We start from the raw sequence: 18716 nt of genomic DNA on the forward strand, positions 1-18716 counted from the left end.
GTGTAGTAGTTTTGTCCCACGCAGGTGCAAGACCGTGTAAGATTCACACCTAAGCATAGAAAAGATTTTTAAGCCGAGAGCGAGGCCACTTAAACCCAACCCCGAACAGCAATGCATTTATAATATCAGCAAAGTTTTTCAAATGTCAAAAATGAACGTCTGACAAAAAACACCCACGCGAAAGCATCAACTTGAACACAGCTACGCGTCTGCAGATGCGGCGTCACTGCGCTAGGAAGGCCTCGTCATTCTACCTGAGATGGATTTTTTTCAGATTCACAGATAAATGATCCCCACCCTGGAGGCAAGCCTAACCTTTTCCATCCCCCCAACTCAGGACCTTACTATGGATGAAACACTTTGAAACGAACAAAATAAATGGTCAACAGGCAAACCGTGTAGCGTAAAATAAATGGGGATAGGAACAACCTCATATTAATAACATTTGTAAAAGTTAATTGCAGAAAAGGATAAGGTCAAATATGGACAAAAGCAAGACAGGTCTACTGGAGCTCTCCAGAGCATGTGGAGGTGAAACAATCCCCAACAGCCTTGTTAACTTGAGAGCAGGAAAGCATAAACATATCTGTTGCATTGAGGCATCTGCAGACCATCTCAAACACTAAAGGTGGGCTTCAAGGAGAATATAAAAAGCAAAGACAGAATTGCAGACTAAAAGATGTGGTAGTGATTGCACTAGATTAAGATCTCAGTGGAAAGAATCATCATCTTCAAAAACCTAAAGAAAGCCTGTCGAGCTACAAAGCGAACGAGTAGATAAAACATGTTCTAAACCAAAGGCCTAAGCTTTCCTACAAACTGTATTCTTGTAGCACGGTGATAAGCAGGAGCAAAGCATGGTCTTCTGCAACATCCTTAGCAAATCAATAATCCAACTGAACTACTTCAACCTAAATAGGTCCCTTATGACCGGATCATCACACAATCCGGTAGAAAAACGAAATCAGACTATATGAAGAGTAATTAGGCTTCATCTGTTTGCTGCGACAATGCCAGAAGAGACAGACAATACAAAGTTACTATAAGCCAATTACTCCAAAGCATAAGAGGTGTTACAGACAAAACTATCTGATTTGTGGAATAAACATAAGTGCAGGGATATGCGGAGCATCAGGTGCTTCAAGTTGTGCCTCTATCAATGTCCCTCTTACAACAAATTTAAAACAAAGTATTTCATCTTAGCTTCAATTTTCCCTAAAATTCTCCTATTTTTACTTTTAGGACCGAACGTTATTCGCTGCCCATCCTCAAAGGCATCAATTTCAAATTCTTTTTGCATAGCGCATTGTGTGATTCATAGTAATGGTACCGCCTATCTTCGTACCAAACGGACTCTTTAGAAGCCCACCAGAACTCTTCCATCATCCTAACAGCTTACAGTCCTGTGGATTCACTACCAACCGCAGGGCCGTCACACACTTTCTCCTACCAGACACCCAAGTATTGAAACTCTCTTTCCTGACTATATAGCAAATGTAGGATCACCCAGATTTTCGTAAAGTCCTCGAGGCTTGGCTTTTTTCTTTAGACTTAACTCCGATATCTCAGTATCCTCAGGACTGATTCCAAGCATACCATCTAGTGACAGGACACCCTTTTGGGTAACGGCTTGTGCTCTACATGTACCATTACAACCCTCTGAAGATATGCAAGGCAACAACCTACTGGGCATTGGGACAAAAGAAACAAAATGAATGCTGGTGCACTTTGTGCAAGTTCAGTCTACTGACTCGCAGAGAGCTCAGAATAATAACTTTTTACGTAACACTCCGTCGAGCAGTCTCACCATCATTACGTGCTTTAAATAACAGCTGTCACTATTACTCAGTGTAATGGTACTCAATGTGCAAACCTCAGGAGGACTAAGGAGGCATTTTGGGGTTTTCAACAGATATCAAGAGCATGCACTTAGTGCGAACTATTACTTTATTTTAAAACCATACACTGCCTTACCTTCTTCAAATCCATCACGGAAGGACCCGGATCGGCTCATGGTCCGGCTTTTCTCGTCCAGCGACATGGAGCTGTTACGGAAGCGGGAGTCGCTGTAGGGGTCGTAGGTACCGTCTGCGTTGGAAAGACTATGGGTCCGCAGCATGGTTTGATTTGACAGGTTAATCTGGGCTGCAGTCGTAGGACTGGCTGCAAAGTAAGAAAACAAGGTGCACAAAATATATATATTCTTTTAATCACTTTTATTTTCAGGGTTTTCAAAGTAGTAACAGCCTTACAAAACTTCAGCCATATTGCCAAATTGTCCAGAACCTACACAGTCGCGCAGGTGCACAAAATATTTGACTTGGAACCACTATGTGCAGAGTGTTTCATACTGGCGAGTTCTCCAAGCAGAGGGTTTCCACAATAGGAAAGGAGTGAATGAAAGGTGATCCTGTTCGGTGCTAGGGTATCCATGCTGTACCTGGCAAGCTCAGTTTAAACAATGTCAAATCCCAGACTTTTGTAAACTGAAGGGGAAAAAAACACACTCAATGGACACTTAAGCAAATACCTGCTTCTGAGATCATGGAGCTGATTGTATCAAACAAAGAATGTGCCAAGAATATGTAACTCCAGAAACTGGCACTCTCTTTCCAACCTTGGCACAAACTTCACAACAGTGAACTCTGGTATTTTAACAACTTAAGTAGTGGCTGGCGCGGCATAAAGTGCTTTTGGTAAGACTTCTGAACAACTTGCCCGACAGACAAAGAATATGTAGGAATTGACGCGGCGTTCACCAAAAGCACGGTGGAAGGCACCGGGCCAGCAGCACAACAGACTGACTAAGAGAGTAACTTAATAAAAAGTGGATTCATTCCATCAAAATTAAAGTGATGAGTGAAGATGTGAATTGCTCTTTCACCAACAATGATCACATGACCTTGGAGCACTTTTGTGCAAATAACTTTACAGATAAATGAAAGACTGCAGTGGCTTGGAAGTTTTTGCTAACTTGCACGAATAAGTTACTAAAATTAGCAGCACTGAAGTCATAATTACCTTAAAACAGTCAACAATAAAAATGTTTGGACAACTAAAAACTATAAAGAACGAATTGAACTACATTTCATAAAGTGTAAAGTAAAAATCCATCAAAAATGTAAAAAAAACTAAAAACAACCAGCCAGCGGTGCAATAAAATCGCTGACCACCTGAGAAACCTCCACCGGCTCCCAGTCAACACAAGGATAACCTACAAGCTCCTCATGCATGCCTACAAAGCCCTCCACAATGCCCGACCTGCATACCTCAACCACCAACTCTCCTTCCAAACATCTCCGCTCCACCCATCATGCCCTGGCCACCATCCCACAGATCTACAGGACCACCGCTGGAGGAAGATCCTTCTCCTACCTCACTGCAAGGACCTGGAACTCCTTTCCTGGGCATCTCAGGCAATCACCACCTTGGAGGTCAGGAAGGACTTCAAGCCCCCGCCCCCTTACCCCCTCAGCGCCTTGAGACCCTTACGGATGAGTAGTCGTGCTGTACAAAACCCAATTGATTGATAAAACACCACCCCTGCCCTTCAGTTCTTTAATACTCCGCTTTCTTAGAAAGTTTGCTTGGAAACTGCCCACTCACGAGTGTCACATCAGGAAGATTACTCCCTTCCAGCCCACAGGGTTTAAATAGCCGCACGTCCATTGGACACTATAAATCTGCAGATTCCATAATCAATTTAAGCCATTGTTAGTTCTTGGCAATGAAACGCCAAGAAACAAGACAAGACAGCTGCTACCAAATCACAAGTCGCAACAAACATCCCCACTGCTCCCAGTTCTCCTAGGGCTGGCGTTTTTGAGTTGGCTATGAATGAGGTAGAAGAGCTGGGCGTGCGCACAGGACACACCGCTTCCTCACACATCCCATTCATCTCTACTGTCAAGACCATCTTATCACAACACCTGCTTTAACGAGATGATTTAACTTGGAGTACAATGTTTTTGTGACCAGAGAGCAAATCTTTCATATTAACTTTCAAAGCCCATAAATAGCTTGGCTTCAAATTCGACCCTTGAGTGAATCAACACACAAGTATATTTATACGACAGCTAGCTAGGAGCAATAAGCAAATGTACTTTGAAGCATCAGTGTTAGAACTTTGACAGTAGACATTTCAAAATGTTGCACACAGCTGCTACTGGGGCATGATCCTGAAGCGCCAAAGAGAGCAGGGTGCTGGAAGCCATTCTCATAGTAGATACTCCTTGAAGAGACATAGATGTGACTGGGTCATGAAGCACCTAAGGGTGAGGGTGATGGAGGCCTTTATCAGATGTTAGATGCTCCTTGAGGAGACACCGCCGTGACTGGATGGTGGTCATTAAACATCCAAGGGGTGATGGAGATCCTCATCTGCTGATTGGATGTTCATGAAGAGACATGTTTGAAGATCTTTCTTCAGCTGCAGAAGTGATGGGGGAAGTTCCTGTACTTTGTACCAATGATCATGGTTCATCAGACCTACTGCGTTCTCTCATGTCAGGAACTTCTTTCCATAAACGAAAGGCTTTGTAACTAGACATAAGCCAGGGCACCTGCTTAGAACACAGCAACAACTGTCTCCAAGTATCCCTAAATAAGCCTTGCAGAAGCTGCTTACAAGAGGTTACTTATGTGAGTCAGACTTAAATTCTTCAGATTGACAACTTTCAAAAACACTGTCCTTATTTCAAAATGAAAGAACAATCAGGGTGAACCCCCATGTTTGTCACAACATTCTTTGTATTCCACTGAAGTTGCTGAATTCTACCCATATCTTAAATCGATTAGGAAGCTAAGGGGTAACCATGGCTGCTAGCGAGAGGATACAGCTGCCCTGTGACCAGCAGGACTATCTATGGTCAGCAAGGAGGATGAGAACTGGAAAAGCGGGCCACCATTACTGGAGCTTTATGGAGGCAAATTGTAGTGGAGATACGGTGGGCCCAAAATCAGCAGGGGATGCATTGATGCAGTTTGTATGAAGGATGTCACTTCAGTGCCTTCTGCCACCACCAACTTTGTGGGGAGAGCAAAGAGGGATGTACAGAGGTAGATAACATTAAAGTAACTCCCCAGTACATTTTAGACCAATAAAAAGACTACATGGTAACAGACCACTTCTAGAGATATTAGTGGACTGTCTGTTAATGGACAGCGCTTCTTCAGAAATGTTTGTCTGCAACAAGGACACACTAAATGGCCATTGATTCTTTTGGGCAGCCTCAAACTGGACAGGGTTGCAGCTTTGACCTCAGGGTCAAAGTGAGTGACTTTTGAACCAATTGTTTGTCTTTCACCTATTTTTTCATTAAGGACAAAAAGCATCAATGGAGGTAGGTTAGTTTCTAAATCTATTTATGTGGGCTATTAACCAAACGCACACTTTGATGTGCATCAGAGGCTTCGGTGTTTACTTTGTTCATTCTGAAAAAACTCAGGCTTGGGTTTTAGAAGGTCCCTCTTCTTAGAACTAATTTTGAGTTATAAGTTAGGTTATGTGGGATGTGAGAACATGTACTGACTGGAGGTAGGGTGTGTCCCAAACACTGGAAGAGCAGGGTTTATTCTAACAGGACACAGTTGCGAAGATGTTTACCAAAGACACATGATCTATTTGGTAAACTGTCCCTGTTGAAAGAGGTTGGTTGTCTGACACACAATTAGGTTGGTCCCACAACAAACAGACTTTTAAGTCAAATACCATCTGACTGAGTGGACCTGGTTAGTTTTACTAGCCTTATTTTTTAAAACAACCTGGTATGAACCGTACATATGGCAAACATTGATTCAGCCTAGGTGTCTGTGCACACATTGACTGTTTGTCGGATCAGCCTCATCGCACTGGAATTCACTGACTCACCTAGCTGTGCAAAGTTGAAGCGGGTTCCGCAGGGTGACGTGATGCTGGAGCCAGGGGAGAACGGAGAGTTGCTAGCCGTGTCCTGGAGGCCCCCTGCTGAATGCGACCGGAGCCATTCCTTAGCTTCTTCCTGGCTGCGAAGTTGGGAGGATGGGGCGTACCTGGTCAGACAAAATGTTTTGCACATAAACAGCTTGCATTAACGCCGATTTACAACAGGTGCGGCCCGACCAATGACAGACTATGAGCAAAGAATCTCAGAATAGATGTTTTAATGTGTAGGATGTACTGGGAGAAATATTGAGTAAAACCACTCTAGCCCACATGTACCACCCATGTGCCCTCTCTACGTATGTAGAACTGCTTAGGCCCCCGCACCTCCACCTCTTAATGTTTCTGCTTCTTTCCTGAATCCTTTGGATGACCCAGTAGAAAATGCCTATCTGTGACAAGGTCAACAGCGTTGGATGCAAGCAGATTACTTTTCATTCTAATGGACCACAACAAATAGGGTTTGTTCTTGAAACCCATCTCAAGGTTTGTTTTTTTAGCCAGTCAATTGACTTCTCTTCCCACCACCAGAAGAAGTCTAAGGTTTAGAATTGGACACGGATTCATGAAACAGGTCATATGGGACAATGCTGGGTTCAGCTCCCCCCACAACACACTACAACCACTTCTGGAGGATACTCAAGTCATTAGCGCACACACAAGGGATCTTCTGATGGCCTTTGCCTCCAAAAAGATGTTCTGTTCCTGACTGCAAAACCTACTCCCCCCTTCTCCAAAGGCTCAAGATGACCACCACGTTCAAGGTCCTAAAGTTCTGTGGTGCTTGCTACTTTATTAAAGTCTCTTGCATAGCCATCCGGTCAAAGACGAGCCAGTGTGGCAATGTCAAAGTACCATGGCAACAGACCAGGAGTAGGACATAATGGGCCGTAAATATGCACCCAAATGCACAGATAGCAGTAGGAGATGTCACATTAGCATAATCAAAAGGTTCACAATAGCAATAAATTGGAATAGGAAAGTTACAATTATCGGTTCAAGTGGTGCGACTACTACGCTAACCACATGTACCTGTACCAATGCATTTCTTACACAGCAGTTCAACGGCTGTACGCATGATGACATGAACAGACTCGTATCAATGACCAGAGCAGTTCACTAGAAGGCGTCAACCTCTGGCATGCTGGACAGCTACATCCAATCAGAGGGCTCAGAAGGCAGGCATTAACACCTGATGTCTGCTGACATTGTAAGTTATTGAAAGTTTGGAGTAAGCTTACGTAGCACAGCAGGACAGGCCCCCAAAACAGCATTATTTCAAGTAACTTAGTCCAGAGGTCGATAGTGACTCTGCATTATAATGATGTGAGTGAGTGAAAGGATCTATCGATGCAGATTGCCAACAAGTTGCTAGACATTAATAGCTACTGGCCTCTTTCTACGGACTGGTCTTCGGTTCAGGCATACAAATGCAGAGCGGGCAATCAACAGTTTGTGTTCTCAGCAGAAACCAAAAAAGAATATACAAAAACTGGAAATATGATACGTGTGAGGATGGCAATAGCTCAAAGGAAAAAATACATATATTGTTTGCACTTTACAGAAGACTGCATACCAGGAGTGCGCTCTGCATCTGCGATGGCCATTACACTGACAACATCATAATTCTGCATGATGCTAAAAGTAGATCTAGCTATACATTTCCATATGAACCTCACTTTACAATTTGGAAAATGCAAGCTTGAATGATGGATTCTTGCCTCTGTCTGCTTTCAAACAGAAATTCACGAACACATTTGCATTGCGCACGTTGAGCCATGATGTGCTTATTAAGCTGCAGAGATGATCGATGCATTTATGATGAGAAAAAAGAGCGAGTGAATATAATTTGACATCAGGCGCAGTCACTGAAGCAGCACAAGCAATATGACATGATGAACTAATGAGCAGGAAGCAAATGAACGACATTTAGGAATGATATCCAGATGCGAGACTGAGGATACAAAGAGACACTTCATTCACTGGACAAGTCAATGAATTTGCTGGAGGAATACAAAAGTATTTTCATCAAAATAAAAATCATAGAAGGGAAATCAATATGTGACATAAAATGAGAGCCGTGTGCAATAGCCGGCCAATGCGTGACTAGAAGAGGTTGCAACCATGCCTTTCCTGAAGAAGGGCTCAGCGGAGCAAGGGGCAATGTTGTGAAGGAATTTAACTCGACCAGTTGCTCATTAAATGGCTAATGTAAATACAGTTCAGAAGTTTGGACTTGGCAAGGGCAATGCAAGTGAAACACTTGAATTGCATCATAACTATGCCACACAAAGTAAAGGAGATTGAAGGAATGTAGCGCTGCATGGTAAACCATGGTGCACCCATCTGTGCCATATTACAAACCGCTTTTTCGCCTACCTACCCCCTCAAGACCTCTTTCATTCCGTCAGCTTGTCCATACTAACCTTACTTAATTTGCTCACTCACATTCTTTCCCTACACTCATGCTCACCTCCTCACAAAACTCAAATGTAATGTCCATATGTTCAATTTTCATAATAAAATGCCCAAAAGTCTCCCAAAATTTCAGGCGGAGTCCAAAATACAATGAATCAAAAAACAGCAAATCGCTGTTTGTGAGAATCCAATTTTCATGTCAACTCACAAAACCGACTACAAGTTTTCATGGGTATGTGTTGCTTATCTTTCACTATGAAGAGTTTTACTGAATCTAAAACTATAAATTCAACAAGGGGTGATATATAACGGACAATGCAAAATGGCAGTGGTTTTGCTTCAGTCAGTAGCAGCACTGTCTCTTCCTTAACATTTGTTTTGTTGTCTTCATGTTTGATAACAGATTTTATGAATGGTCCATTGCAACTTACAAAAGTAAAACTATTTGGAGTTGATTTGCCAGGAGGTCGTTCTCTTCCCCAAAATGTAGCCCTTAGAGCGGTACTCGTCACAGTGCTGTGCTATAGATCGATGCGTCTAAATGGTTCAAGGCATGAGCAATCAACACTGACTATGAAGTTTTGAACCAATGATCTTTCATGAGGGGCATGTCAGCAATTCAGCCAGCAAAAGCGAGACGCAGAAAGCCACCCAGTGCAGAAATGATAGGTGCTAGCAAATGGTGTGAATACACGATGAAGACCACAGCAGCCGTGCCCTACACAAAGCGAATACCATGACAAGACACAAACTGCAAAGCTCCCAAACCACAGCAAAGCTGTTACACCAGGAGGAAACAGCAATACCTGAGTCCCTTCTTAGGCAAAGTGTTTCTATCAAGATGTGGGTCACTGCAGGAAAGTTAAAAGAAAAGAACTTCAGAAGAAAATTGAAAAAGAAAGACAAGTGGTTCATTGAACAACAAACATTGTTCCCCAGATACGTTAACATGCAGAGAGCACCCCATAAACATGTTCACCACGCATGTTCATGGCAGAGACTAAGTTTAGTGTGTTTGAATTGCCGACAACCATCAATGACATTTTAAGAAACTGTTCCTACTTTAATAATTAGGTAGGAGAATGTGTGTGTGGAGGTCTCCATTATCCCAAAAGCTACAAAACAGAATCCTTGTCTCACACATTTATCTTTTAACATACTATTCCTAGAAAAGCGTGGTCAAAGGACCTGTAGCATGTTTTCCTGATCCACCAACGTGCACCAGGGCTGCCGCAAGCACTTTTGCCACCCTAGACAAAATGCCATTTTGACATAGCTCTCCAGAGCCAAAATATTTACAAATTTTTAGGAGATTCTTGTGCTCAGAATACTGCAGACGCACTCACAACTACTGCCTTGACTAGAACTTGCTACACACGCTTGTATAAATAATAGAAATACACATTAAGGTATTTTCAATCCAATAATTATAGATTTTGCCGAAATCAAAAGTTTAAAAAAAAATCTCGTCTAATTGTACCGTTATATGCAAATGGCCTGGATTCACATATGAATTAACACACACAAATAACACTAAAATACACAAATGCCAAGATTTAAGGGAGCAATTTTACATTAGCGATTGGCAAAACAAAACTCCGGACTTGTAAATCTAACTTGTGCCACTGTGGCATGTTCTTCAAGTCTGGAGATATGCTCAAAGTAGTGGATTCTTTGTGTTTCCACGATTATATACAGAACTGGTCATGAGAGTACTACTGGGAAAGAGGGATCATAGCAGATTTCTGCAAATTATTCCTCAATTGCAGGAAAGTTGGACATTTATGCAAATCTAGGGTATTGACCCTACAAGTGTAGATTTCACACTTTCCAGTCAGGACCTTAGTGACAAGGAACCTTTATATTTTACTAAAGACCTTTACGCTAATAACAAGATTAAGAGGCTTTTCCCCAGACTGACCAGTCCCTTCAATTTGCCATGTCGACTCATTCCAAACAATAGGATGGTCATGCAATCAGCCGTCTATGCAGATGCACTGCAAACAATATTTTAACAATGAAGCCGGCTGTCTTTTCCCATAGACTACAAGATAAGCAACTGATGTATGTGACTGTATCTACAATGGTGCATCATGGGTCACTACATTTGAGGCACTACATAGTCAACCAATACATTGACACTACTCTTACACCAACTTTTTAGATTAGTTTTTTTTATTTATTGCATTTTAGTTTTCATTTAATTGTACATCCTGGCATAATTTGTATTGTGTAAAAATGCTGCTATTGTTTTAATTTGTATTTACCTACCCCCCCGCCCCCCACCATCCGCCGCCCCAACCTTTAAATGAGTATATTATATATTTTTGGGGAGAGTGATCTCGCCCTAAAAAATACTTTTGTATATAGATAAAATAACCTTTTCTTACTTTTCTTTTGTTTACTTTAACTGTATGCAAGTATTTTGCAACACATATATACACACACACATATATATATATATATATATATACACACACACACACACACATATGTATATATAATTATATAGATATGAATATATATATATATATATACATATATACACACATTTTTAGTGAACGGTAAATTGTTGAATAATTTAAATTACTATTATTATAGATTGTAGGTATTTTATTTAACTTAAATACACATATTTATGGATAATAATATAGTGGTCACCTCATCGTAATGCCTCAGATGTAATGTACCATGCAATGGTGCAATCTTTATTTTACGTCCTAAAAAGGTGAAAATTGTTAAGCTCTGTCTACAGTAAAATATTTCATTTGGCCTTAATCCCATCTCAAAACGCCATCCAAGACACTTTGAAGTTACCTACAGATCTAACTTAATATTTTAGAAAATATCTAAAATCATATTATTTTTTTATACACAAAAATATAAACTGACAAGTACGAAATCCAGCAAATACGAACAATAGCACTCTCCTCACATTTTTTACAAAAAGGACCAATAAAATTGACCAAATACATTGACACAAGTATTTCAAACCCTCTTACAACATACAGATCAAAGAAAAACGGACAAGTACAGAGAACATCCAGGAATAACATCAAAGACCAAGTTACTTAAAATAATAACAAAACAAAATATATCCAACAGAAACACCCATAAGACAAGGCGAAGAGCTAGGAAACTCTGAAAAGCAGCATGCCTCAGGGAATCCGAAAGTGCAAGTGAGAGTTCACATTTTTTGCTTAGAAGTTAAGGAATTTCAAAACTGCCTTTGGTAGACTGTTCTCTTCTTTTAGGAAGAAAGGTTTCAGATAGCCAGTTAGACTGAGGGCTTGAACATGGACTCTCACTGGCAACTCCTGGCGAGAAGTCGCACACTTTAACGACAAACACAACACAGGTGCCCAGCAAACACTTTCTGCACAAAACACTTGGTGTGAGCAGAAGTGAACATTAAAAGGTTTTGTGCACCCGCAATGACAGACAGAATTACCTGTCCTGCTTCCTGGGCAATGTATTTCTGCTGAATTTTGGACTAGCGCCGGGAGAGGAGAGAGGGCTATGGAAACAGGTTAAGTAAGGCAGAAAGAAGAGAAGCAGCATTAACACACAAGAGAAAAAAGAAAAACGCACAAGGAGTGGTCAAAGATCATAAAAATTATATTAACCTTGGTTTATTTGCCAAAGTTTCCAAATATTTAAGTTCACAGTTTAACAGGTACCATTTGTGTAAGCTACACATCATCAAAGTTTATGTTGCTGAAGAACTCCTTAAAAGGCCATTTGACACTTTATTTCAATCCAGGATACTCAAGTGTAAACTTCCTTACATTGGATTCAACCACTGGTATCATAAGACCATTTTCAATAAAGGGGGCGGGTACAATAGTTAATGCCAGGAACGGAACCCCAGCGGCAGGCCAGAAGGCGTTTATGGGTGGAGTGGATTTCTCAAGCTCCATATCTGGATCCTATCACATTTGGTCAGTTCTACCAACAGAAGGTCCCATGAGATTTCAGTGGGTTTGGCATCTGGGAACATTGACCAATCACCAATGCGGGATCCGCTTTAGAACAATTAACGAACCTTACAAATTAAAACACAAGTATGAACTTAGTTTGGCGATTGAGCCTTCAATCACTTGTTTGCCCCTAACTTAGTGAAGAGAGGGCCTGAATATCTCTGCCAAAATTTAACGTTTCCACCAGTAGAGGTACCCAACACCACTTATAGAGGGGACCAAATACTGCCTGCTGTTAAAATTGCAGAACCCCAGTTAAAATAATACAAACCAGAACTGTATTTCCTCCAGTGCTACTTACAGAATCACTTGCAATCCACATTATGAACACAATACAGACGCAATCCTTAATACTACCAATCACTTTCACTACCATTAAATGCATAGTTTAGGTCACTAATTATTCAAGTAATGGCAGAGGAATTGTTCGCTGTGCAAGGTTCTTAAGGCGACTGCTACTACAATTTACATATTTGCTATCAGCTTTATAATTAATCATTATCTCGCCGAGGTTACATCCTGGTGGAGCAGTGTAATCAGCAGGTCAGCAATTTAGTGTAGGAGATTTCAGAACGTCAATGATTATATGTCGTTTTAATGCTGCTGATTTTACTGCAGGCGAGGAGGTGCTTTACAAACATTCTTAAGAGACCGTGAACTGCTTAGCAAGAATCTGTTATAATCCATTTGTACTAACTATGAATTACCTCCACCGCCCACAGATGTACACTCTCATTCACAGAAAACTTTCAAGTGAAACTAAGTGTGATGTACCTCCCCTGAAGCTCCGCCCTCTGACATAGTTTTCCCTTTGATAAGACAATGGCGTGGAAGTTGTGTCTTAGCCCACCCTTGGACCTCACCCTGTGTTTTTGGGGTCTAATGTTAAAAAGGCCTGAATGTGATGTGGGGGATGGGCAAAATAAGTCTTCATGTCCATCAATATGGCAAAAGATGACCACGTTTTCAAAGCTACTGTACAGGGTAGCTGAAAGAGGAAATTTCACAAATTCTAAAAAAATGTATTTGTTACTTGGAAAAAAGAAAGCACCACTCACAGTTAAGATGGAACAACTAAATGCTTCAAAAACAAATCACTGGAGTTCACCTACAAACACAAACAACCTCCACTTGAAGCTTAACTGCCAATGGCTTGGGTCGTTGGATGAGTGGAGGACAATGCATCTGCCAAATAGGTGACTTTTAGCCAATTATGTTGAAAGTTGTACCGCGGCACCAAAATGCACGCTCTTTGTCCTGGGATTAATTCATCAAGACTTTTACTCTTCTCACTGGTATTTCAGCACACTCCCTCCCAGTCCCTTGAGTTGAGCACCAAATATTGATTCTTCAAGACATCTAAGCCTGGTGCACAAGTAATGGTTTGGCCAGAAACTACTAAAAAATCGGAGGCAGTTGCTAGGTATTTACAACATCATAACATTAAGAGAAACTGAAAAGAATGAATTTAGAGTAAGTATCAGCAATAATTGTATCAGACTCACCAAAAAAAGTACATAGCAAGGTTCCATTGATCCCTGATAGTGTATTACAAATAGATTTCAGCTTGTAGTACTCAACTAAACCAACTTGAAGGCCAATCTATGTACACCTATCTGACCTGTTTTATGTACATGTGCAAATCCCTCAACCCCTCTCACCCATCTTCTTAATACTCTGCCAAACTAGAGGTGAAGCTAAAAACATCTCAGTGACTCAAGTAAGCTGAAGTTTGCGGTTGTGTCTGCAGATGTTCAGAAATTTACCACTTGTCTAAACAGGTAGGGGAAAGACATGTGCTGCTGATTGCTGTATGAACAGCTCTGAGGCATCTGATAGAGCAAAATAATCAAAATAAATCATTTTAAATTCACCAAAGAGACTGTCAGGTAAAAAGAGGCTAAGATTAGCAATACTTACGTCAAAAAAACAAAAATAAAAATGATTCCTATTTTCAAGAACAAGTGAACTTTTCAGATAGGAGAAGATAACCCCATGACGAAAACAGGATCTGATGTAAAGTGGAGCATCATTCACATGCAAATCTGAAACTTGAAATAATTTTTACATAACCGAAGCTTTTTAGCGGCGTGGAGACAATGATTAAGCTGATCAGTCGGTCATTCGATGCAACATAACTCTGCTGTTTCTCACCAAACTGTATTTGCATGAGTTATCTGAAGAGACAATACTATTTTACAATAGTTCACTACTTGGATAAAAAAAGGACTGTGACATCATTAATTTGAATAACAAATTAATCTAATGCATGCCAATCTAGTTAAGAAAGAAGAACCTACTAACCTCTCTGACATAGCAGTCTTAACACTGTTGGTTCTGATAAAGTTTGCCAAGGAATCGTCTTTCGACGCAGTGACCATAGCACTGGGCGAGTTGTGGCTCATTCCCCCTCCACTGCCGAGAGAGATGTCGATGGACTCGCAGCTGGTGTGAAGGCTACTGACAGACTGGTACCCGTGGCCGTCCTTGCTTACAGCAGAGGAGCTGCTTGGGCTTGTCCCCCAGGTGAGGCTATTGGAAGGGGCGGAATGGGCAGAGCTGGGGCTGCTGGCTAGTGGAGACTGGTTCATGTCGGGATTCTTACTGTACAGGGGGCTGCTGCCCCCGCTGCCAGAAGGAGAATCGAGGTTACTCTGCTGGTTCATGGTGGCGTGAGGGTTCGAGATGACTGTGGCATTTTTCATATTTTCATTTGTAGTGATGGGGACTTGTTTACTTGGCTTTCCACCAAAAAGTCTGCATAGAAACATAACATAATTGAGGAAACAGATAAGTGTTAAGATTACAAAACAATCTACTAAACTACAGCTAAAAAGATATCTACCAGCATTTCCACACTTTTGATGGGATGAGACATCTTGTAAACAATCCAGTTACGAGTCCCATTCTGGAGACCCTCTGGGTAAGTAGTGCGCTATATAAATTCCTGAACTTGAACTTAAACTAGAAAACGTTCACTGGACACTTGAAGGACTGGGTTCTTTGGACCCAGCGGTGCCAGGGCACAACACCTGAAACCTTCGTGGGTAACCTGCTCCGGCGTACAAGTCACAGAGACACGGGACACTTCCTTCGGCGTCAAAGAGTCAAGGTTTATTTACTGCAGGGAACACAGAAGTCACAGGAAGTACATCGAGTGTAGTTCGGGGAGACTGCTTCAAATTGTATTTGTGGATCGCTCCTTTTATACAGTTTTTACCCATAGGATAACATGATACACAATAGTTTACAACCTGGTTCCCACAAGTCGCTCTCAGAGGGGTCGCTTAGATCACTTTGAAACACACAAGATCCGGAACATAAGTGCGGAAACATTTGGCGATTCCCAACTGTAAAAACCCATCTTCCCACCATTAGCAAATTCCAATCAGCAGTAAAGTAGATCGAAATAGGAACGAAGACAGGTGCAGAGGAAGACGGAGACAGTAGGGAGATCGAAAAGGGTGTAAAAGGGGAGTGTCAAGAAGCACGAGATACAGGCATCAAAGGGACGTGCCTAATGAGATGCACGACTGAGACAATAAGCCCGTGCGGCAAGATGAGCCTCGAGCGGCGCCATCTGCCTTATAGTAGCAACCCCCTCGTCATAAAGACACTTTCAAAGGACATGTGTCTTCCGCCATATCTTGGGAGTCCCAGGGTCGCGAAGCGGACAGCGTCCGTTCGCTGGCTACTTGAGGGCAAGAGACAAAATGGATGCCGTATCTAAGATGGAACCCGTGGGTACAGATGACAAACCCACATAACAAACGAACGGTTTAAGTTAGCACAGCGAAACTGCGCACACTTACAAAACTCGTCATTTGCGGTTCATAGATACTAGACTCGACCATATTCGTGCGAGTTAAAAACACCACTTACAATCGTCACGGAACCTCAGACGCTCCTTTTGCCCTCATGTAGGCAAGCACTAGTCGGAATCATATTTGATATTCATCAGACCATCAAGATGTCGTTGTAGCATAGCTCTGTCCAACCGAGTCCCCTTGGTAGCAGATGGTTGTCTCATACACGTTGTAGCACAGAGGCCACATAAGGCAGGACCACACTGCACACAAAGGCAACACGTGAACAGGAACACTACCACAACCCCGATGATCGTCAGAATCTTCCAACCCCAAGTCGACATCAGGCCCCAAAACCAACCGAGTAGCGTCCAATCCCCTACATCCACGTGTATGGATTCGGAGATCTTGTGCAACTTCGAGATGGCTTGATAGACAGTAGGAGCATTATCTGGAATGAAAATGCAGCAGCTCGAATGGATCACTTTACATACCCCACCGCGATCTGCTAAGACAACATCTAAAACCATACGGTTTTGTAATGTCATAAGTCTCTCCGCCTGAAGTTCTGTGGTGATATTACCAAGGGCACTGGCAGTAATGTTAGCTGTCGATTCTACCACTCGAGTCAAATGTCTCAGGTTCCTACTATTAACCATAGGTCCCCAAAACGGGAGGAAACCCTTGAAAAAGTCTCCTGCCTCTTGACCGGCAGTATCCTCTTCGCTAATTACGCCTCGTACAACTCTAGTCTTATGATAATCGGCATCTACAGTAAACGTCGGAGGCAACAGATTTGCAACAAAACATGAGCCCATGAAGTCTGCGGGCAACCATGTATATGCACGATCATGACAGATGAAGTACGTACCCTTGGCAGCCAGAAGCACAGGGATCGGGGACATTGACAGAACGTAACTTTCAGTGCAAGCACTTACTCCAAGTGAGGCTTGCGAGCCACGACCCACGATACAAAAATTACCAGTGTGGGGTACGACCCATATTGGAGGCGAGCTTTTAAGCTGCTTTTCATTAGTGAACGTACTATATTCCCCTCTATCCGGTGCCCTATAGGCTTGTACCTCTGCCTTAGGGATGAGAAAAGCATCATAGATCTCATCTTCCAAATCCTGTATTATCATCGATACCACCCACTGCCACGAGGTAGGACCCGGTTTGGGGGAACGTTCTGGAGAGGGGTGGAAACCTAGTGCGCTTCGAAGCATTGTTTGGAATGCTCGAGCTGACCCTTGGGAACTATACGGTAACACCAGATATGGAATTCCCTTACCCGTAGTATGTGGCATCAACCCACACACCCAACAATTAGTAGTGTTAACCACTAACTGATGCTGATGGAGGAGCTGGATAAAGGAATTGTTGCGGAATTCTACACGTCTAGCCTGTTCGTGTTCCGGTAGAATATGAAAGGAATGGGGAGAAGCAGTAGAAGTAATGTTAGGGTAAGGAGTAGGAGTAGGGGTAGGAAGTAAGAAGTAAGACATAGTGTAATACACCCCACCCGCCAAAAATGCAGAAGCAGTTAAAAACAAAACAAACAACTGGGATACAAAACATTTCGTACAACTAAGTTTCTGCAGCTTGACTCTATATGCCTGAGCTCCTTCCAAATCATTCAGCTTCGAAAATGCCATTTCCCTACGACCGTCCGCAACGTTTCTTGACGCACTTCGTTCTGTGCAGCAATAGTCAATCCCCAGGAGTTCCTAGGAACCGACGGTCTTTAACCTAGTGTCAAGACCTACTGTCCAGAAGGAAGTACGCGTGCGGCCCTACGGCCCTCAATACACAATATGTATTTTATTTAGCACAAAAATCAGCTGTGGAAGGAAAAAGATACAAAAATCTTAATACACGTACAAACAATTTTCAATCATACGAAATGTTCAAAGTTGATCAGGGGAAACGAGGATATTGCAGTTATCAGTTTTTAGCAAAGCAAGAAAACAATTTTATTTGTCCTTAGTATGAGAACGCAAAGAATATCGATGTTTCCCGGGACGTGTCTGCACGTCGAACAAAGGATCTGTCGAAGAGACAGCGTCCTGCTGATCAGTTCGTTGGTCTGGTCTTGAGTCTCTTGCTGACAAATGTTCAACAGTGGCTTTCTGCTGCGCTGAGGGTTCTCCAACAAGCTGTGCGTCGCTAAAAGGTACAAACGCCGGCAATGTTTCTGTTTCTGTTGACGCAATGCCTTTCCTTACCCACGGGTCTGCCGACAAAGGAATAGGGACTCGCTTACAATGGGTAGCATGTACCCAATTTTTCCGCCCCTCAAGACGAACGGCAGTCCTCGTGGCCAGGAGCACCTGGTAAGGTCCGGTGAAGCGGGGGTCCAGATTGTTTTTTCGTGAAAAATTTCGGGTAACCACCCAATCTCCGGGCTGGAGCCGGTGGCCTGGACCCTCCGTCTGCGTCGGCAAGGCGTCGTAAACCTGTTGATGAATTAACCTCAGTTTAGCAGTCAAGTCATGTAAGTAATCAATCAACATCGGAAACTCAAGATCAGAGAATATTCCTGGCCTAGGAACCCCCCACACATTCGCAGGACGGCCGAACACTATTTCATAG

At 42.4% G+C, this 18716-nt stretch overlaps 1 protein-coding gene across 10 annotated transcripts in view; it reads right to left on the minus strand.

Moving 5' to 3' along the window:
* NAV2 (neuron navigator 2) overlaps positions 1-18716 on the minus strand; it is a 669134-nt gene that overhangs the window by 76054 nt on the left and 574364 nt on the right. For 7 of the 10 annotated variants that reach the window (XM_086959512.1, XM_086959519.1, XM_086959510.1 and 4 more), the window contains 5 exons: positions 14623-15075; positions 11790-11855; positions 9145-9189; positions 5870-6030; positions 1975-2163 (listed from right to left, as the gene is read on the minus strand). In XM_086959512.1, the coding sequence (XP_086815638.1) occupies positions 1975-2163; positions 5870-6030; positions 9145-9189; positions 11790-11855; positions 14623-15075 (914 nt within the window). The remainder of the gene's footprint in view (positions 1-1974; positions 2164-5869; positions 6031-9144; positions 9190-11789; positions 11856-14622; positions 15076-18716) is intronic. The other 3 variants (XM_086959511.1, XM_086959513.1, XM_086959517.1) reach the window with 3 other exon arrangements.

This window comes from Lissotriton vulgaris, chromosome 2_2 (assembly GCF_964263255.1).
Source record: "Lissotriton vulgaris chromosome 2_2, aLisVul1.2, whole genome shotgun sequence".
Taxonomy (NCBI): domain Eukaryota; kingdom Metazoa; phylum Chordata; class Amphibia; order Caudata; family Salamandridae; genus Lissotriton; species Lissotriton vulgaris.